Source organism: Convolutriloba macropyga, chromosome 3 (genome assembly GCF_964194025.1).
Source record: "Convolutriloba macropyga chromosome 3, txConMacr16.3, whole genome shotgun sequence".
In the NCBI taxonomy this organism is placed as follows: Eukaryota; Metazoa; Xenacoelomorpha; order Acoela; family Convolutidae; genus Convolutriloba; species Convolutriloba macropyga.
This window is the reverse complement of record NC_134470.1, coordinates 5196475-5220505: the sequence shown is the minus strand read 5'-3', so window position 1 is coordinate 5220505 and position 24031 is coordinate 5196475. Positions and strand designations below refer to the sequence as shown.

The following is a 24031-nucleotide window of genomic DNA, read 5'->3' as shown; positions in this document are numbered from 1 at the left end:
TAGACCAACAAAGTTCCACGCGGAGAAGAATTCAGTCATAAATAACGAGGGCACAGGAGAATTCTGGGTGGCAACGACAACCAACAACAAACGCATTGTATGGTTGGCTGACACAGGTTCCCCTAGAACATTCATGAACAAAGAAACAGCGAATGAACTACTCCTCCACATTTCAAAAGCCAGAATTGTTCCCTACAGAGAACAAGAAAAATTTAAATGTTTCAACATTAAACAAATCAAAATCGAAGGAGTACTCCAGTTGGATCTAAAGTCAGGATCTTGGAATGCACCGGACTGTCAAATCCTACTGGTCGAAAACAAAACGAACAACATAATGGGAAGAGACATCTTACGAAAACTCGGAATAACCCTCACGGCCAACAAAAATACAGGTAAGAAAGTACTTCACATCTCCGCTACAACAATAGAATCAAATATAATAAAATGGATACTTAAAAAATACCCCAAACTATGTACACGATTAGGAAAATCAAAGAACCACATAGCCAAACCAACCATGAAAGAAAACTTTAAACCAATACAGCAAAAAGGACGCAGAGTACCCCTCCATCTCCTTGATAAAGTAGAGGCCGAACTCGAAAAATTAATACAGGACAAACAAATAATCAGGCTAGACAAATGCTCGGACGAACATTTCATAAGTCCGGTAGTAATAACTGTGAAACACGACAAAAGCGTAAAAATCGCATTAGATTCAAAGAAACTTAACGATGCAATACATAAAAACAAATATCAAATGCAAAGCATTGACCATCTAATAGACGAAGTAGCAAATTACATCTCCGAAAGGAAACAAAATCCAGGCCAATTCTACTTCAGCAAAATCGATCTGAAATATGCATATAGCCAAATCCCACTGGACCCAGACATCCAAAAACATTGTAACTTCAGTCTCCTAGGAGGGAAAGCAACAGGAACCTACCGGTTCATAAACGGCTTTTACGGCCTAACAGATATGCCCGCAACATTTCAAAAAACGATCGACAAAACACTGGAGGGCATAACTTCGAAATTTGCATTTTTGGACGATATACTCATTATCACCAAAGGCTCCCTAAACGATCATGAGAACGAATTAGATAAAGTTCTAAACCTCCTAGATAAGGAAAACCTCGCAATAAAGCTACAAAAATGCGAATTCGCAAAGACAAATTTAGTTTGGTTGGGATTCAAAATAAATCCAAATGGAATAATCCCAACTAACAAAAAATGCGAATCAATCGTTAAATTAGATACACCGAAAACACTCAAGCAATTACGCTCGTTCATGGGGTGCATACATCACCTCATTAAGTTTACACCAAACCTCGCATCCCTTAGTGAGCCGCTCCGTCCATTACTCTCAAAAAGCAACTTGAAATCGCAAAATAAACTGGACTGGAAAACGCTCCATACGGAGGCATTCAATAAAATAAAAGAAGCAATACAATCAATAACAGTAAATAGATTATTCGACGTTAAATGCCCAACCAGAGTCCGGTGTGATGCAAGTAAAAAAGGCCTTGGGGCATGCTTAGAACAATTCGTAAATTCATCATGGTACCCAATTGCATACGCGAGCAGGTTTCTAAACAATTTGGAACAACGATATAGCACGAACGAACTAGAATTACTAGCAGTCGTCTGGGCTTTAGAACATTTCAAATATTACCTCTACGGCTCACATTTCACACTCCAAACGGACCACCAAGCATTGTTAAGCGCACTAAAAGAAAACAGAGGCAACAAAACATATCAAAGTCGCCTTACAAGATGGGTAGACAGATTACTACCCTTCCATTTTTCAGTAGAACATATACCAGGTAAAAATATGGGATTTGCTGATTACCTAAGCAGAAACCCTTCATCTGACGCACCTCCCCCCTCAGACAGAGACAAAAACTTTGTCATTAACACTATCGAAGAAATAAAACACGCGTTACTGCGAGCAAATATTGCTCCAAATGGAGCGACCAATAAGAATACAGAACAAAAACAATCATATGACGTCACAAGTACTAAACACACACACTCAAATAAAACAACCGCTTTTCGCCAATTACCTCACACAAAACAGTCGCTTTCTCCCTTACGCAAATTAAACTACAACGACCAAATTAAACACACAAAAAGTATTCAAAACCTAGTAGCAATTACAACACGCGCTAACCCCACAAAAGAAACATTCAAAATCCCCATTCAAAAGAGATTTAGAGCCCCCAACAAAAATAAAATCCATATGGAGCAACATCAGCCTAACCTAATCTCCGTATCCACCCAAACAGACTCTACATCCAATAAAGGTAGAGGTTTAGACCCCCTAGACGCGACAAGACATGAACCCCTATTTACGGCTTACGACCAGACCCCCACCCCACTTTATCGGGAAAATCTTAATCGTGTATTCAACGAAGAATTCATTGCCCAAGCATCAAAGAAAGAATTAAGCCCCATTATTGAATTCGTAAAAAACTCCGAATGGGAAAAACTTAAAGCAATTAATTCCACTTATTATCGTATTCGAAGAGACCTTTCCGTGTCCCCGTCAGGATGCTTAATCTATGACAACAAACTTGTTATTCCTAACAAGCTGAAAGGGATGGTTCTTGAAACAATCCACAACAAGCACCCGGGCCAAGCTGGTATGCTTGCTTTAGCCCAACTTATTTGGTATCCTCATATACACTCAGACATTGTTGCCCAAGCCCAAGCATGCCGCCACTGCACCGAAAAAGGTAAAAACCTAAAACCATTAATCCCCAAAACACAAGTGGGAAAGTTACCTCCACTCTCCGAACCTAACGAAGAAGTCCAAATGGACTTCGCGGGCCCGATACCATTTAAGGATAACGTCCTTTCCAATTACATTTTAGTAACAGTAGATAGGTTATCTAGATACCTGCACGCGGAAGTTTTCAATAACTGTGATTCAAAAACCGCAATAGAGTATCTCGATAGCTACTGCAAAGTACATGGAATTCCTAGGTCGATCCGGTGTGATCAAGCACAAGCTTTCAAAGCCCGAGAATTCGAAATATACTGCAAAAATAAAAATATCAAACTAATTCTCGCTCCAGCTGGAGACCACAGGGGAACCGGAATGGTAGAAAGGCTAATACAAACAATAAAACGTAGGCTCGCGGTTTTAGACATCGATTCCAAATGGACACAAACAACATTAAGCCAGAGAGTAGCTAATATAATTGAAAACATCAGACTAATTCCTAACGCCACCACCAAAACAAGCCCATTTGAGGCACACTTCGGACGCAAACCCAACACAGAAATTTCTAACATAGTCACCAAACCGTCACACAAAAACTTAACATACAAAAAACTACGTACGAATTGTTTAGACAAGAAGATCCTGAAACATGACGTACTCACCAACGAAGAGATGTGGCGCTACGACGGACTGTCCGAAGACAATCTGGACATAGCCTACAAGGAAGCAGAAAACCCAACGCCCATCAGCATTGACAGCGACGAGTCCGACAACATGCCACTCCGCCCCCGCTCACCACGTAAGATAATACCATCTGAAATTCACTTCACCATAGGTGACAAAACAACAAAACTAGTAGCAAACAAACGCAATGTAGCAAAGAAAACAATCACACGAAAAACAAAAGAACCAAGACCAACACTCGCACCGCAATGGAACATAATTCCAGATGGAACAATAACAAATTACACACCGCACACAATCACAGTCGACACACCCTTAAGAAAAAACACAGTCATTAGAAAAAGTGACATTGCTATAGCAACAGAAACTAAACCACGACTAATACACATGGTAGCGTGCAAAACTGTAGGTGAATATAAGCGCAACCAAGAAAAAATAAGAAAATTCTGTTTAGAAGAAGCACGCAACAACACATCAAGGAACCAACAACAGAACCAAGGATCATCAACCGAATCCATCTGGACCAAGGAAAAAGTCAAGAAATTAGCGCAGACCAATCAACAACAACAACAAAGAACACAGAAAAGAAAAGCAGCAACGAAGTCAACACCACCACGCACGCCCAAAACGAACAAAAGAAACCTATCCGCATCCAAATCACCAGCACAAGTCTCATTCAACATGAGAGCTCAACAAGCAGCATTAAATTACGAATCTGAGTCACCAAAGAAAACACACCCGTTGAGTAACAAAGTAGTACAATTCACCGACAACACAAACAATAACCCGGAAACTGTCATCTACAACATACAACAGGATGCTGACATACATACACCATTCCAAATAGTAACATCATCAAATCCAAGCATTTTCTCTCACCCTGCCTTCACAAACAGCCAAGATCGCCAACTCATATCACCGGAAACAGACTTACAAGATGAATGCCCGATCTCAATAATACCGGCACCCTCCAAGAGCAAAACCAAAACAACGGTACAAGTCCAAATGGATACTACAGCAAACACTGCTAACGAAGCAGAGTCCACCCAAATGGAGCAAAACATAAACGAAAACACAACAGTAAATGACCAACGCAAACCACCATCAGTGATCTTTCTCGATTCTCCTAATGGAGACCCAGAAGAAACAAAGGAACTCTCGACAAATGAACTCGAGAACGAGGAGAATCAGGCAACCTTAACATCGTGCGATCCCCCAAGTGGAACATCAAGTGTGTATGCAACTCCCCCAATGTCACCTTACTAAAGAGAAAACTCTGACAGCTGTAACTCTGATTTATAAACTTAGAAACGCACAAACGAACTGCTACGAATAGCACCTCGTTTGCCCCAGCGGGGGGTATGTGATACTCCATGTGGAGTCGTAACCAAGTTTTCAAAGTATTATGTATAAACACTTTAAACTTCATATGTTATATAATAACCTCTTGTAAATAAGTTCACTTTGAGTTTGTAAACGCTATAGTTCTGGTTGACTAGACCGGTACCTAGCTGGTTCGTCTGACAAGAGATGCAAACTTGCAGACGTAAAATAAGCAAACTGAAAAACAGTTAGTGAAACGTGGCCTTAATTCAACTTTCAACGTTGTTCTTTTATCCGCCAAAATTGAACTGTCATATAGAGTGAGACCTACTCTCACCCCTGAGCGAAGTCCGAGACTTAGAGCAGAACGTCCGGCTATAGTCCAATCGGACCAATCCATAATAGACAATAGACACACACACACTAGACCATCTACACCCCACACGGAGAATCAAAAGGTTCTTCATCACAATTATTATTATTATTATTATTATTATTATTATTATTATTATTATTATTATTATTATTATTATTATTATTATTATTATTATTATTATTATTATTATTATTATTATTATTATTATTATTATTATTATTATTATTATTATTATTATTATTATTATTATTATTATTATTATTATTATTATTATTATTATTATTATTTTTATTATTATTATTATTATTATTATTATTATTATTATTATTATTATTATTATTATTATTATTATTATTACTATTATTATTATTATTATTATTATTATTATTATTATTATTATTATTATTATTATTTTTATTATTATTATTATTATAATTATTATTATTATTAATAATAATATTATTATTATTATCATTATTATTATTATTATTATTATTATTATTATTATTATTATTATTAATTTTATTATTATTATTTTTATTAATATTAGTATTTTGGTTATTATTATCACTGTTTGTTGTGCTGTTTAGATCCCCGCTTATCTGGGACCTTCCCTTGTGCGTGACTTCTTAGTAGTTTTTATGATCCTTGTATGGCTCCTAATAAATCATATATGATCCTTGTATGACTACTAAGAAATCATCTATGATCCTTGTATGACTACTAAGAAATCATCTATGATCCTTGTATGACTACTAAGAAATCATATATGATCCTTGTAGGATCATATATGATTTCCTAGTAGTCATACAAGGATCATATATGATTTCCTAGTAGTCATACAAGGATCATATATGGTTTCCTAGTAGTCATACAAGGATCATATATGATTTCATACGTCATAGGTCAGCTCGCAGTGGTTTCAATGGGTCGGCTATCAGTTTTCGAATGCTTGCGATCTACGAGCAGTATTAGATATCACTTATGATTTCCTTGATTTCATACAAGGATCATATATGATTTCTTAGTAGTCATACAAGGATCGTACTAGGAAATACGTTATGATTTGTATGACATCATATATTATCCTTGTATGACTACTAGGAAGCGGCGACCCGGGTCCCTATATCATAATTTTTATTAGTTTTATTATTTTCATTTCTTAATAAGGTTTAGTGTTATTTATATTAATATTTGTGTTATCGCTATTTTTTTCATTTTTTCTTTACAGTTTTTATTATATAGTATTGATGTTATTATTTTTCTTATTTTATTGTTATCAAAGTTTTTGATTTATTTTTGTTTTTTTTATTAATTTGTCTGGTCATCATTTGTACAACAATGACAGTTCAAACGTTTTCCAAACATGACTATGACGCAGGATACTCATTTCACAGACCCTTTCAAACCTGGTTTCTGAAATATTTGCATCTTCCCACACTTCGAAACTTTGGAAAACCAAACTATGGAAGCATACAGAGGGACAGATAAAATATAACTTTTGTATAAATAATTTAGTACTAAAGTTTGAAGTAAAAAGTTTCTTTTGCGTTTCGACAAGTCTCTGGTTGATGTGATGAGTCAATTAGACAAAATTGTAACAAAATATTCTTCAGATTCATAACAGTCCCCCTAAATGAAGTTTCAATCTCATATGCACAAAATTTAACTTCCTTTCGGTCAGTCACTTTAAGTCGAGACAAATAGCTTCGAACGTCGCTATTTTTAAGTGTATTTTTTCATCTACGGACCAATTGACTGCTCAGTTCAAATCTCTTTGAAGAGAAAACAATCGAACTTGAGTTCCCATAAATTTTGCTTCATCTGAAAAGAGAAAAGAACAGTTGTCGAGTAATGGGGGAAGTTCCATTATATAAAAAACCAAAATGAAGACTGCAAGCTCCAATCCCGGAGGACCACAGCTTGTTATAGATATTTATATCAAGTTTCGTTTTTGTTTAATGCACATTGAGATCGATACAAGAAATAATTATTTTCGATGAACCTGTAGTCAAAACCGATGTTCGCATGGTTACAAAGAAATGCATTGTGGTTATGTAAATTCTCATTGCAGACTCTTTTTATTCAAACATTTAAATTTCTTCCACAAAATTCTAGCGCTTGCATTATTGTAGAGTTCTTGGGTCTCAAAAACCATGATGTCCAAGACCCAATCTTTACAATAAACATCTTTTTTATTTGCTATAAAAAGTTTTTGATATTAAAAATATTGGACGCACCATACAGACTGCTTTCTAGGTTTCAATTTTCAGCTTTAATTCTTTTTCTGTGGCGACTTCATTGCTGCTTTTTACAGCTAGTTGGTAATTTTCTTATCAACACTTTTTAGCGCTGGGATTAACGCTGCTAAAGTTCTCAATGAATTTAGGTAAATCTTTTAAAAAGTGTCATATCAATGGATGACATTACAGAAGCATGGCGCGCACTTTTTTATTGAAAATTATATGGTTTCTAATTAGATATGTAAATCGACTTACATATGACGAATTATATGTGGAGACAATTCCCTTCTGATCACAGAACCGTGAATTAAAAGCGATCTTGAACTTCTAAAGTCCGACTTAGAAAGCCTTATAAAAAACTTAGGCAGCTTTTGAACGAATATTTTGCATGCGAAAGATAAATAGATCTGTTTTCCCACGATATTAATGTTCTATGCATGTTGTATGCACCCAACATGCACGCCACAGAAATAAATTGGGATTACAACATATGCAGTGACTAAGAGTTTGCAAGATGCAGTCGTCATCCTAACAAAACATTGAAGCTTAAAACAACGGCGACCACGGAACTTAAAAACAAGCTAGTTTAGTTGATGAACACATGGAACTTTAATTGTTTTGGAGGATTATTCGTGGGACTGACGAAACCACAATACCCATGCATACAGTATACTTTCTTGTTGATTTGTTTTTGCATTTTGGTCCCGTCAAGAGAAAGACAAAGATCTGAAAAAATTACAGGGATAATTTGCTAAAAATATTCAGTTTCGCTGAATTGGATGCCAGCAGTCGTCATTAAAAGTATTAAGAAGAATAATTCCTCGAAATTGTCGATTAGTGTGAAAAACAATGCGATTACTGAATCATACCGTACCACGAAATCAATCACTCCAAATCGTGAAGATTAACAGACCGGCGAGCTCCACTATTTACAAAACACCCCCGTCCTCGCCTCCGGGAGACTCTTTCTCTGATCTAAACGAGGAAGACTTAAAACAAAGTTTTCAGTAGGCGTAGAAAAAAATACCAGACTTGAGATCCTTTTGTTGGAAGCAAACATTAAAAGAATAATTATAACACGCTCGTCAGACAAATGTACCTTGATGGGAAAATGATAAAAAAAAGCTACCGAACCAGACTGGGATTTATTTGTTTTGCTTATTGGTTTTGTGCTGAAGCAGCATCCTATTTAAAAGAAAAATATTTTTGTGAAATTTCTTTGAAAAAATTTCCAGGCTTAGGAGCAGTTCGGTCTAGCAAGAATACTTGCAATCAATTAGATTTTGTTCAAAAAGCGATTTCAAATGCCCTAACAACACTTCTTATCAATTTGAACAAAAAAGAAGCACCAATTGAGCAGACACAAGAAAATGACTGCATACAAGTTCAACTTTCTAGATTATTACTGCCTGCAAGATAATGACAATGAAAAAAAAGCCAACCATAAAGATGATAGCATCAAAATATAGAAGATCGGGAAAGAACTTAACAACCTCTTTCCCTAAATAGTTCCTCAAGAATTGGTATTGTTTGCTGATTAAAAATTTGAAAATGGTTAGGTATAACAAAAATGAAAGTAGGAATATTAACTCTGAGAAAAGACTAGTTGATGAAGAAGTGTTTTTTAGCAAAAAGCTGAGCCATGAATTTAACAGTGCAAGTTAACCATGAAATCAAATCTTTTTTCCCTTTGTATCTTGAAACAGAAAAACAATTAAGTCTAAATAAGCTTAAATAAGCTAAAATAAGTTTAAATAAGTCTAAATAAATAACAAATGGGTCTTAATAAGTTATATTACAGAGTTCGTAAGCTTGTCAATTCGAGCTCAATTTCTGGTACAAGCGCTCACAGTTCTGGTCTCTAATTGCGTTATACTCCCGGAGGTTGGTGGCCGAGCAAATCAACGCTGAATCAGAGTATAGACATTCTATTTTTTATGACGGCCATTACTCCGTTCATGTCACAATTTACACTGGCCAGTCTGATTTTTGAGTAAAAATTACGTCATGAAAAATAATATGTTCAGCTTAACTCCCGCCAACAAGGTTTGTTTTATATGCGATTCGAACTTCCGCGTGGGACATTTAATTTGCGTAGCTGGGCACTAAATGGGCTTTCTGGTAACTGCCTACAAACCGGCTACTACCAGACTATACCCGATAAATTTAGCCTGGGTGAACTCTATGACCTCAATATAGTTATAATGAAGAAATACTGCATATAAAGAAGCTTAAAACATTCTGGTTATGCAATGTTTCAGAACTGAATTCAATTTTTACACTTGAAATGTGCTCGTTCTGAAAAGCTCTCAGACTCAAGTTCAGAATCTATTATAAAATATTTATAATTATTATATAATAGATTCTGAACTTGAGTCTGAGAGCTTTTCAGCGCTGAACGAGCACATTTCAAGTGTAAAAATTGATTTCAGTTCTGAAACATTGCATATCTAGAATGTTTTAATCTTCTTTATGTGCAGTATTTCTTCATTATAACTATGCACTCTTAGTATATAATTATATAATAGAGTCTTATAAGACTCTATTATATAATTATATGATAAGATCCCATTGATTTCAATCAGAATTACGTAACTGATACTTTAAAATGGTAACGTCATTTCAGAACCTTCCTGACGATTTACTGGAACTCACACCATTCAACCCAAATCTGCCAGATCTACATGAGATGTTGTTGAGCTATTGGAAACACGACATTCAAGTATGATCTTTTGGCTATTTGGACCTTTGCTGTATGTGACCCAGCCTAGTGTGGGCATATTATTTGCACACATTAGCTAACGCAGCACTTTTTTACACAATCCTTTTTTAAGGCACAATAATTTGCAACTGGTCGGTGCATAACATACTGGGAACACAAACAGAAAAACACCAGTATTTTTATTTATTAGTTGCCCACAATTCAATATTTATTATTTTGACTTTTTTGCATATAAATGTGATCCACCTCTTCGAGTAACCATCCCGGGTCCAATGTGCAACTTAAAGTTCTCCCATTTGCTGTAAGAGTGGAGGGGTGGGTTTGAGGGGTTAGTTTCTATATGGGGTAAAATGATGCAAGAGTTAGGAGATAATTTAGTATGGGGGCAAATAATGCAAGAGCGTGGCTGCATTGGGAGGACTTTTGAGGCACTACCCCTTCCCCTGACCAAAATTGCAATGTAGGAGGGGCTGTAATTGGGCTGAATGGGAGGAATTATGAAAAAATAGCCCCCTGGCCAAAACTGTCAAGTAAGAGTGGGTTGCAATGGGCTGCAATGTGGAGACTTTTGAGGAATTACCACCAAACTACGAACTGGGCTTACGATAGGGGCAAAACTAAGTGAGAATTAGGCTGCCGAGGGGGAAAATGGCTTAAGAGTGAGGGATTAATATGTTCAGAGGCGGTAAAATGATGCAAGAATTGGGCAGCCGATGGGGTCAAAACGCTGTAAGAGTGAGAGGGTAATTTATTCAGAGGGGGTAAAATGATGTAAGAATTGGGCTACAAGAGGGGGTTGGGTAAAACGGATTAACAGCGAGGAGGCAATTTGTTCAGAAGTTTTGAATTTGTGTAGGAATTTGGCTGGTAAAATGATATAAGAGAAAATGATGAAGAGTAAATTGTTGATAGGGGGTAATTCTGACAACTATGATTCAGATAGATAGACAGTCAAGAGTTGATCAAGAATTTTTGCTCTCGAGGCTAAGGAGAACCGGCTGAGGATGCAGAGGTTGTTGGCTCAAGACTGTCAGTCTTCGTGTATGGGGTGCTAAAAAAAATGATAGATTATCGCTTCCAAGGTGTCAAAAAGATGTGAGAGTGGATGTTAACTTAATGAGAGAGGGGGTAAAATTGAGTAAGAGTGGCGCTGCGAATGGGGTTAAAATGTTGTAAGTGTGGGACTCTAATGGGAGGACATTGTTATAAAAATGCAGCACAAAAGTCTTTCACTTTTTGGGCTGCAACGGGCTGCAAGGTGGGTATAATGATGTAAGAATGCGGGGTAAAATATATATTTACGCCTCACTCTTGGATCTTATGGGTCTGTCAAGTGGTAAAAATGATATGACGAGAGTGAGGGGGAGAAGATAATTCAACTACCGACTCTTAAATATTTTTGACATGTCGAGGGGGGTAAAATTATTAAAAGTTTGGGGTTATTTTCTCCATTACCCCCTAACTCTAATATTATTTTACCCTTCTTGACACACCAAAAAAACTACATGAATTCCTGTAGATTTTTTGTTATTGTCTGTATCTTTTAAACGTAGCAAATTGTCAATATGATCAGTTTTTGAACCTATAAAATCGGCGGAACAAAATGATCCTAAAATGGTCATAAAATGTAATTAAATCTTGCAAAAGAACTTAATAAACTTTAAAAACGTACATTAAAGACTAGTCAAACAAAAAAAACCTCAAACAATGACAAAAACATGAAAAATTGCTTCATTTTGGGCTCAACGACTCCGGATAATTACTTTTTAACCTAAAATTTAGGCCGGCTTAGCAGCTTCAGCACTCTAAGCACTTAGACGACTACTAAAGATGCCTTAGGGTTTTAAACGAAATTTAAAGCCCGCTGGGCCTTACCTGTTTATGCCGTTTTGAAAGATCAAAGTCTTGAAATTTGTGTGAAAAGATCCTACAAAAAAATAAAAAGACAGAGCCTCAATACAATCCAACTCAGCCCACTATTTTAGCATTTTTTTATGAAATATCAGTGGATCAATGCTCAATGAGCTGTAACTATCAGATTGTAAAAGCTTACATGAAGCAGCTCATGGATCACAAGGATAATCTTTTTTCGGGATTTGATTTAGCAGCCCTCATTAGATTTTCGTGCATTGTTTTTATATCAGAATTTGTTGGAAATCAGCGGCTCACCTTAGAAAATGTGATATACTTTATGAACACTTATTAATTGGATTAGGACTGCAGCGTTCTTTTTGTATGTACCTGTACAAACCCGCCGGATGATCACAAACATATATTAAAAATTACTCTAATTATCAAACACTGGAGTTGAACTTGATGTTTTGTACCATCTGGTTCTCTAAATATAATAGAATAGAAATATTAATTGCAAGAGACTTGCACCCAGCAGCCGACGCAATTACACTAGTTTCAAGAAACTAAGTCTCTCCAGCCGCTGAGATTTATGTTCATTTATGTTCACATTAGTAGTCATGTTCTTTTAACCCAGTTAGATTAAACTTGATAGCCTTGATACGAAACATACTTAACCATGGAAAATTGTGCCAAGACCTTGCCATGTACAAACTTGCCAGATCTTTGCATTGGTGTCAAGAAACAAGATCCCAGCAAGGTTTTCAGGAAAGATTAACCATGATATGGCAAGTATTAAAAGTGCAATATCACCCAAAAACATAAATTAGCACGAAATCATCAGATTAAGCAAGAATTATCAAGATTTATCAAGAAATAGCCAGAATAATAAAGAATGTCGGGAAATGCACCGCTTTTTCCAGTATATTGGAATTTTTGAGTGGTTGCTAGGTCGGTATGCACATAGTACACACCTGATGCAGGACCGCCACCGAGAAGGCCCCCACTAAGGTCCCATGTAAGAAAAACTGCAACAATATAACATGAGATATTGCAACAACAAATAAAATGAAGGTAGACTCTGTAAACTAAGTAAACTGATCAATAACTAAGCAACTACAGTACCTACAGTACTACCGTCTAAACTAAAAACAGAAGACAACAGAAATCATTTTTAAAGAAGAATTCAATTTTATCAGCAAATCTTGGGGTTTAGGGGATCAGTTCAATCCATGCAATTGGTATCAATGAACCATGGACCCAAAGGCGAGAAAAACGGAGAAGATCAATAATTTTCCATTTTGAAATGAGAACCATTTTGAGAGCAAGGATTTTTTACCCACGAAAGACAACTCATGATTTACAGAACACAAATAGGCACTAATTGTAGTTATTTTTAGCATCGGATACATATACTACTGGTAATGAACTGGTCCTGATTGTCAGAGAATCAAAAAAAGTTCGAGAGACATCAGCAAAAAAATGCTCAATTTTTGAATACGAAGTGTACCTAATGCTTCTACTATCTAACTCTATAGAATAAGTACAAAGCATCTTTTTAAAAATCTTTTAAATCTGGTTTTCCAAGCATATCAAAACTCGCCATTCGGTTGCTTTTAACAAAACAAGCACTGAAAAAGCGAAAAAAGGAGAAAGAACGAAACTTTCAACATTAAAATTGAAAAGATTTTTCAGAGCGAGAATTTTTGCCCAGGAAAGACAACTCTTGTTTTATAGAACTTAATTAGGTATAAAGCGTAGTTCTTTTCAGTATCAGATACATCTACCATTGATAATTATAAGGTTTTGAAGAACTATTTCGAAATATTTTTCTAAGAAATAACAAATGATAATGACTGATTTGAAAGCAGCAATTGTGCAGTTCTACAGAGTTAACTTATTCAGAGTTTTGTCGTTGAGTTGGATTCGCCGTGGGACCTATCTTTGCTCATTGTATTTTAGAAAAAATTTATGAGTTCATTTTATATCGAAAAGCGTCTTTGATCCACTTTTCCCTCACTTGCTTACAGACTTTAACATATCACAGTCTTTTTCCATGTTTTTTTTGCCGAAATCAACATTAAAATTGGGTTTAGATGAATTAAAAACCGTTGTTATTGGGTCTGAAAGGTATTTTTGATATATAACCAACAGAAACGGATTCGAAAATCCTTGGACATAAACGTTTGTTTAAATGCGAAAAGTCTTGAAGAGAGCAACTCAAAAGTATAATTTTGAGGAAAAGAGCAATCACTACGTTCTGATTACTTATTACGCATATCGAATTCATTGAAAATTTTATCGCCATGTTTTACCGTGATCTTGGCAACTTTAATCAAGAAACTTTCTTCATACATCTTGATAAGATCATGGCAAGATCTTATCAAGATGTGCCAAGAGCTTTTTTCCTATCAAGATCTTGGTGAGATAATCCATGTTTTGTCAAGACTGTCAACGTCTTGCATATCTTGGCAAGCTGCAGCGAGTTTCGTTTCACTCGGTAAAAGCACGCCACATTTCTCATGTTTTTTTCGGTTACAGCTAGTGAAAGGACTCGATGACTTCTGGTTTATCAGAAATTCTATCAGCGGCCAAGAAATTACCAGTTTTTACGTGGGTCATACACTATTATCATTTTAAGCAGAAGAACATGGGCGGTTTTAAAAGTTTTATGCCCCTCAAGCGCGGGGGATCCATGAAAACAGTTCTCATTCAGTTCAGCAATTCAATTTGCCGCCGACTTACACAACACAAGCTGGCGTATAAAAGTGAATAATGTGGAAATAATTTTTGAGAACATGTACCATAACCTCTTTGCGGAAAAAAGTTTGCGCCGAAATTTGAACAAAAATGATAGTACTATTGAATATTAACAATAAGCATCAACAGTACATTTTGTATGGTTTTTGTTGATTAACATTTATCTCTTTAGCCACATCAATTGAACTCTGACCAAAAAAGTTTGTATTTCAGTGTCTACAACAGCGTTATGACCGACAAATAGATGAACATATTAAAACAAAATAACACTTCTTTAGTTTGGCAACTGTTTTTAGGACTCAACAATTAACCCAAATCCACCACCTCAGAAGCGACTGGCAATTCCCAGTTCTCGCCAACTTCGTGAAAATGAACACAAAGACACAGTTTTCCCCAAGGTAATGATGGTTTTGTTGGCAAAGGGAAAAAAACTAGAAAAATTATTAGAAATTTTTTTCCATAAATGCTTCATTCAAAAAAACCTGAAGAGTTGATAGAAGTGAAATGACCAATGCATTCAAGGCACGAGTGTTTGTATACAGATTAATCAGAATATTAAATTAAAACATTAAATTTTTTCTGCTATAGAATACTTACCCGGACTTGAGTCGCAGAGCTTTTCAGCGCTGAACCAGCACATTTCAAGAGTAAAAACTTAATTCAGTAATGAAACATTGTATTTTCAGAATAATTTAGGTTTCTTTATGTGCAGTATTTCTTCATTATGTTTATATTGAGGTCATAGAGTTCGCCCAGGCTAAACTTATCCTGTATAGTCTGCAAATTACTCATACCCCAAAATTAAGTCTGAGCAGAATAAATTTATACTTTGGAGCTTATAACTGGTAATTACTATAGTAGTATACTCACTATTTATACTTAAGCTAGTTTGTAGGCAATTATCGCAAAGACCATTTAGCGCAGTGGTTACGACTCGTTACGCAAGTTAGATGTCACAAGCACCCACGCGGAAGTTCGAATCGCATATAAAGCAAACGTTTTTGGCGGGAGTTAAGCTGAACATATTATTTTTCATGACGTAAATTTTACTCAAAATTCAGACTAGCCAGTGTAAATTGTGACATGAACAGAGTACTGGTCATCCTAAAAAAACAGAATGTTTTTAGACTGATTCAGCGCTGATTTGCTCTGCCACCAACCTCCGGGTAAACAGAAAGAATATGCGCAGCAAAGTTTAATTTCAGTAACAAAGTTTTTTTTCTCTTTTCTATGATAAGGCAACTTGAATTGACAATTAACTTTACCGAGGCGAAATGGGATGCATATTTTATAAGATCATAAAATTTTTTTTACAAAGATTGGTTAACATGTACTAACTTAAAAGGTGGGGGTACTACTTATACGAACTTTCAAGCTGAATTGTTAACTTGTGCGATTCTGCGGTGCACTATCGTTGTTTAATCCAAAATGCGTACGAGAAAAATTGTGAATTTGAAATTATAATTTTAATAAACATTGTTCAGGGAAAGCTTAATTTCTGAAAAAGCATTTTTTTTTGTCAGCTTAATTGAAAGTGTTGCCTGCATCAGATGAAAAGATATAAGTGCTTTTTAATTTTTCCCGTTTGATTTGACAGTCATTTAAGAATTATTTTTTGAATTGTTTTTCACCTCAATTAGCAGATTTAGCTCACAATCTTTCATTCCGAATTGCTGATTCTTGTTGCACATGGATGTATTGCATTAGTTTTCCGTTATTTTTCTTCATTACAGGCTAAATGTTTTAGAGCGTGCAAGTTGCAATCAAACACTCTAAATTTACTACCAGAAATTTATTACCAGGATTAATTCGGTATCTTTTATAAATTGTTTGTTATCGGTTAGCAATTTTGCAGCAATTTATCAGATGAATGGGTATTTATAAGAACTTACAAGATAAACGAGGAGACTCACTTATGTGCACATGATGTTCTGACCCGAGCTCATCTACATTTTTGACTTAATGCACCTAGTAATAATATCAAAATGCAATCAGATATAACCTTATTTCACAAATTTACTTTTCCTAACTAAAAAGATGGTAAGTTTTCCTTAATGGGACTAGGCTACAAGTCGACAAAGAGAAGAAATATTGAGGCGAAATTCAAAAATCAATCAACATTTTTTAAACCAAAAAACTTCTAAAGTCTCAAAAATCATTAGATTATAACGAAATAATTCAGAAAAACTTTATTAAAAAGTCATTATGAAACCAATGGGACCTGTCTTTGGTTAGACTAAGCTATGAGAACGGACTAAAGATGCAGAAAAACTCATAAGGTTACAAACACTTTGCGAAAAAAAAGAAATTTTTGAAGCCATTGAAATTGTATTTTTTTCAGTTTTCATTTATACTCCTTCAACTAATATTATACCGAAAGAATAAATAAGTTCATTTGGGCCAAACTTTGAAAAACATTGGGAAATGTTATTACCCCAATGTGCTAAACAAAAGAAACACAAATATACCACTCACAAAACTTTCATGAATACGCATATTGTCCAACAAAACAACAGTTACGACATAAAATTATAAGAAAAATTAATTTTTTAAATAGAAGGAACTGGATGGGACCTCTCAATGATGAGAATAAGTTACAAGTTTACAAAAATAACAACAAAAAACTGAAAACATTGAAAAATCTTTTAAAATGTATATTATCATGAACTTTAAGACTATTCGCTATAAACTGACTGCTTCGGGCAACATCATTCACTCAATCCTTATTTATAAGCTGATGAGACCATCCACCATTTTACGGCTACCTAAAGAATAAAAAAAAACAGACAAAAACAGCAAATTCAAAAAAAATTGAGCAACAAAAGTGTTGAAGCCATTGAAAATGAACTTTTAGGTCAAAACTTTTTGTATTTTTAAATAATTTCTTAACAGCAATGAGAATCTTCATTTTTCGCAATGTGACTTTAAAAAATCAACATATATGAACAAATACATTACAAACACGAAATTTAGAAAACACTTAGTATCAACGCCATTAAATAGAATACATTTCAGCGCAAGCCAAAAAAAGCAAAATTATGCGTTGATAGGACAAAAAAGATGTTTTTCAATCATAACTCATCAATAATAAGACATTACAACAAGTCATTGACCATGAAGATAAAAAAATATACGCAAAATCCAAACATTCACTAGAAAAGTGCAAGAAGAAATTGTCGAAGCAACTTAAACCATAAGCTTTTCTTTGAAAACCGTATCAATGATCCATTGAACGTCTTCGCTAATCCAATGGGAACTATCATTATTAGGATAAAGTTATTTCAAAAGAAACAAAATTAGCAAAAAGAAATCCAAAATTAAAAAACCAATTATGAAGACTCATGCATCGAAGTCATAAAACCAATGGTTAGAAGATAAAACCGCTATCTAAATAAATTTTGGTTGAAGTAGACAATAATGGGGCCTTTTATTACTGAGACTGACTTACAGTTCATGAAAATAAGTTTAAGATTGGTTAATAATAAAAAAAACTTTCGAAAAATTATTTTTAAAGTATTAACAGACATTACATTCAATAGCTTTCAACGCATGTCAATAAGTACGCTCAGTTATGCCTCAATGGGAGAACAAGGATGTTTTTAATGCATAGGTATTCAGTATTAATTCACAAAATAATTCACACATATAATTCACTCTGTATAATTCACAGTGTTTCACAATAATTCTTATGACTATGAAAACAACAACAAATACATGCAAAAACCAAAAATTGAGTAGAAAAGTGCGAGAAGAAAGTGTTGAAGCCATTTAAACCATAAGTTATTCTCGGCAAAACTTTATCTATGATCCATTGAACGTCTTTTCTAAACAAATGGGAGCCATTAATATTAGGATAATGTGATTATGATAAGATTTCAAAAGGAACCAATAACACAAAAATTTCAAAAAATTTTGAATTTTTTGAAATCTTATGGCATTGAAGTCATATAACCAATTTTTAGAAGATAAAACCACTGACTGAATTATTTTGGTATACGGAAGAAGGAAAAACATCCTGTCATTACTGAGACTGACTTACAATTCATGAAAACAAGTATATGACTGATTAATGTTTTTCGAATTTATTTTCAATGTCTTAACAGCCATTAACTGTCCACTTAAAGCAATAAATAGGTTCACTTAGTGCTCATTACAATACCTATTGCACTTTCAGTCGACGAGTCTACGCCATAGGACAGCAAAAATGTAGTATAACCTCAAAAAGAAAATCAAAATTTCATTTAAAGTTAGGAAAACTCAAGAGTCGAATCCAAAAAAACATGAGGGATTCCATGAAAGCGAATTTTTTGTTCATTGGGCTTCATTTGATTTTAAATGAAGTTTGTCATTAACGGAACCTCGATATGAAAAATGACTAGTCTCTAGGTGACTTAAAAAACAAAAAAATTATGATAAACTTTCTAAAAAAAGGAGCTCTCAATTAGAATCCGATTTTTTTTTGATATTAAACTTCCCTATGAGACCGGAACTAGTCTTTTTATCTCCTTTCGTCTATAAGGAACACAACATTGATTCATTTTGCGGCGTGAAATGTAATTTTGAATTATTTTTTTATAGAAAGAAATCTTAAATTGAATAAAAATTACATTAAATTGAACAAAACTGTGCCAAATATCTCGTGCTCACACAAAATTTCAATTCTCGATATCTCCTCAAAAAAATGGGATACAAAAAATTTTTTAATATCGAATTCTACGCCAGACGAGCTTTTTAATGATGCCACTCATATTTCTCTACGATGAATATATCGATCGGCCAAAATTGTCTGAACAAAACACCCATTTGAGTATATAGTTCCTCTCCCCACAAATGGGTTCAGAACAATGATTAACTTATCGGAACTAATAAGTTGACTTTTAATTAAATTGTAAGATCTTAAGACTGAAAGTTTAAATAGTTATCTTATAGGAACTTACAAGCTCAATATTTAAGTTATAATATAAGTTTTTGGCAGCAAAACTTGTGAGGTGACGTATCGTCTTAACACATGTGTCAATAATCTTTCAAGATCTGATAAGTTGGCCATATATATTAGACCCATGCGGTTATTATAACTATTGTCATCATCACTTCAACTGTTTAGTGAACTTTCTGAAAGTGGTCAATCGCATTTATAATCATTACGACGCAGAGGTATACCCAAATCGTCGCTGGCAGATATGCCCGATGCGTGTATCTCGTGTTCGGTTTTACTATGTTAATACATTGAAATTGGAAAAATATTGCGGAAAATAGCTTCTTTAGCAGAAACCGGCAAAATGGAAGGGAATATAGTATCCCGTGTTCGCAAAAGTGTCCTAATCTTAGCCGCGAAATACAAGTACAAACTTTATAACCTATTTTTTGAGCGTCTTGTATCACGCATCCGCTCCACTTATGTATCGATTTTTCGCACGCAATGTAGCTCGATTGCGCAAATAATCCGCAATTAAGCCTAACTTAATTACTACTTATTTAATTAAGCCTAACTTATTACTACTAGTAGTACTTTATTACTACTTTATTACTACTTATAGTACTTTATTACTACTAATTACTACTTATTTGTACTATTTATTACTACTTATTAAAATCGTCCAGTCCCACATTGATATACAAAGCCTTTGATGTGCGAGGGATTTTTCGGAAAAAATCAGTTTTTGTGGTTGCATGTATTTAAAGCACTTTAAAGCTTTGAAAGCTTTAATTAAATCTTGATTAAAGTGCTTATTGCAAGCTCAAAAACCGCGCGAATAATAGATATCTAAATTGAGCGGAAACGTGCTACAAGATTTGTTACCTACTTTTTGCACCGAATGTTCTTTTATTTCGCAAAAATGGTGTAACCCCTTCTGCGAAAAGTAAGATACAAAGGATGTCTCCTAATTTCGTTCATTGTATGTATCTAATTTTCGAGCCAATTTTACTAAGGCGGAAATTTTGGGGTATACCTCTGCGTCCTAATGATCAATACAATGGATCTTTTTGCCATTAGCTTGTTTCTCTCCACTTGGCCGGGTAAGAAGAAAAATTATTTGTTTTACTGCTATTTTCATAATATTTTGTTGGCCATCAGATCTTTTCGACAGAGCATTACACCTTTCATATTCAGTAGCCCCTTAAGCTTAAAAATCAATCTTATCTGTTTTTATCTTCAGAGTCAATTCTTGCATTAGATATCTTCAAACTGATTGTTTTATGGAAAAAATGAATATGACATGCAGAGCTAGTGTACGCTTAGCGAACAACCTCCACACAATTTTCGTTGTTTCGGGTCGAGGTTTCTCTGATTTGATGCATGGATCATATCTGATTTCAAACTGTCCATAATTGATGTCTTTGTACGATCCTTGTTTTAATACAAAGGAATCATATATGGCCAAGTGTTTTTTTTACAAATAAATCATATTTGAACTGTGAAATCGAAAAAAAGTTGTTTTGATGGGTGACTCGGGTTGCTTATTTAAGGATTCAGCGCTCGCCAACACTAAAAGTTTACCATATTTGGTCAATTTGGTAAACTCTGCATGAAATTGGCACATTTCGTTAAAATTAGGCTAAACAGTGAGCGAAGTGAAAAAAAGTTTGACTACAATAGCAGAAATGAAAAAATTCGGCAAACTTCGTCCCTACTTTAAAGTGGGATAATTCACGATTAGAAGGTGTGTGAATTTCCTAGTCGAGGCAAAAAATTTATCTCGCAAGATTTTGCAAGATTCTTGCAAACAAAAGTTTATCTTGTAAGATCTTGCAAGAAAAAGTTTATCTTGCAAGATTCTTACAAATAGACAAACCCCGTTAGAAAACACTGAGTTACAAAAGTTTGAGCCAAAAAAAAGCCAAATAAGTATACAGTGCCAGAGTTGACGTCTAAGGCAAGTGAATTATCTCTTTTAAGTAAGTGTTTTTGAGACTTACCCTGGCAAGACGAGTTGGTTATCTTGTAAGAATCTGGCCGCTTATAGCAATTGTAACCTTATCAAATTAATTCTGCAGTTCTCATAATACTGCAGTTTAAAATCAATTTGAGTCTGAACTGCTAAAAGATACGACGATCGCTTTGAACAAATTCACTGCCTCTCGGATCTTAAAGTATTTCTCCGTGGATCTCAACCGGGGTCCTTTTGGAGCCAATTTCGAGAACAGGTAACATTATTTCGCAATACATTAACGTTAGATTAATTACAGGAGAGAGTTGATGGTCTCCAGCGCCGACGGGTAATGGGAATGCTACAGAATATGGGGTTGCGCGACAAGAGCACAGGTGAAAACTTGAAGCGAATTGCGACAGTCAAACGTAAGCACATTTCAAATTAATTACAGCACTGATCCGAATAGTGACATTACCCAAGAGTAGACCCCAACCATTGAAAAGACCATGCTCGAACAAAAAATGTTGTGAACGGACCATGCTGGACCCAGGAGAGTTATCTATGAAAATGACTATTAATCACCTGGACTTTTGCCCGACCTACAAAATTCACACTGGACTTTTGCTCGACCCAAAAATTTAAGTAGGAGTTTTCTCAACCAGATTTGGGCGCTAGACCTTTTCCTAGACTTAATAGACTTAAAATATCGAGGAGTAAAAGTAAATGGTGTCGAGCAAAAGTCAAGGAAATATCCCTTTGAGCATCCTTTATGACCAGGTCAAATCTATTGTCAAATCATGGGTCGAGCAAAAATCTTTTGATGATTCTGAATTTTACCTTTAAAATTTTACGTGCATTTTTATTGTTCACTATAGCTTATAAAGTACTCAGCATGTATGCTTCCTCATCTTTTGCAATGCTCACGAACCATTAATCTGTCAAAAATCTGCATTATTTTTAACAAATGATATATCATAATTTTGGAAGGGAGAACGGCATTACTGTTAAACTACCTGGTTTAATTCAATCAGATAATACGGCAAAATAGTCCAGCTGCGAAAATTGTTTTGTCTTAAAAGTTTCAAGAATTCTTTCTAGAGGGGCGGATAGAGCCAGATAGAAACTTGGGAAAGCTAGATCGAGCAGGACTAGAGCGGAACGATAGCTCTTACTGGTCCTCTTAGAGAAGCCAGGAGAAAGTATGAGATAATTGTTGATCGGACGTTGACAGTTTCTCAACTGCAGTGGTGCAATGCTGTTAAGTCTCGCTCCGTTGCTGCAGTAAACGAACGAATAATTGGAGCAGTCAATGAACGAAAAAATTGCAAAAAAGCAGTCTTATGAAAAAACTTTTGCTCGACCTATGAAAAGACCTTATGAACTCCTATGAAAAGTCTTTTGCTCAGCCCAGGAAAATACATTTGCTGGACCTTAGCTCAACTGTTCAATTTTGTTCAATCTCGAACCCCCCGCCTACTAAACTATTTGGGTCTTTTCATATGTCTAGGTCTGGGCTAGGGTACACCGCTCACATTAAACCAACATTTTGATAAATTTACTTGATTTTGTTTGTTATTCAAGATTTAGGCTAACTAATCTTAGGCCCGCTGTTCATAGTTTTAGATTACTTCTACTATTAATCGAAATTTGTATCATTAACGGCAAACTGGATACCGCTCAAATAACTGCAGAACTAAGCAATTTCATTTCTCAATTTTCAAGATAAAAAAAATTAGTTCCTAACATCTTTTAACTCATAAAGCAGCTGCTTGCCATTTACTAAAAGATGCTAAACAAGGGGGCGATTTAAAAGTGAAAACCGGTCCAATTTGAGGGAATATTTCATTTTGTGTAATAGACACATTATTTGGAATCTTGCTCCACTCGTTGGTCGTCCAATTACACGAATTGACTTTTCTAGTAGATAATCTTTGAGGGAAAATTCAGTTTTGCCCAGTTTCTTTTCCTTTTCCCTATATTTAAAAAAAATAACAACTCCATGTAGTGCTTGATTTCCAAGCTAAATTATTTTTCGTGCAATCACGTTATTTGCTTTTCAGCTGAAACGAATTTGGAATACAAGTGGCAAAAACGTCGGATTTAACATGAAACCGGGAACCAATTTCAGCGTCAAACAAGAAGTCCAGTAATACAATGAACTCCAGTTACAGTACAAGGAAACTGATTTCGAATGCAGAATTAAGGAATAATAATTTGTTTTCTTTGCATTCCTAAGTTACTGACCAACTGTTCACGCTTTGTTGAAGAAACAATACAATTAAAATATAAACATATTGGTTTTTTTTGTGAGATAACTCAGGTTGATCTTATAAATAAAAAATTTATTAAAATTGCGATTTCCTATTATGGCGTCTACGGAAAGTTTCCGGAAAATTTCATGAAATGAAAATTAAAAATAAAAATAAAGAAACCCTGAGAATAATATTACTTGAAAATATTACTTTCTGTAGCCTG

The 24031-nt window shown here is 34.9% G+C and overlaps 1 protein-coding gene across 2 annotated transcripts in view; it reads left to right on the top strand.

The window, feature by feature from the left end:
* The window catches only part of LOC142336798 (uncharacterized), a 78467-nt gene extending 54659 nt beyond the window's left edge, over positions 1–23808 (top strand). For both annotated transcript variants that reach the window (XM_075385724.1, XM_075385722.1), the window contains 4 exons: positions 9978–10073; positions 14981–15082; positions 21873–21981; positions 23617–23808. In XM_075385724.1, coding sequence (XP_075241839.1) covers positions 9978–10073; positions 14981–15082; positions 21873–21981; positions 23617–23660 — 351 coding nt within the window. In that variant the 3' untranslated portion in view covers positions 23661–23808. The remainder of the gene's footprint in view (positions 1–9977; positions 10074–14980; positions 15083–21872; positions 21982–23616) is intronic.
* The last annotated feature ends 223 nt before the right edge of the window (positions 23809–24031 follow it).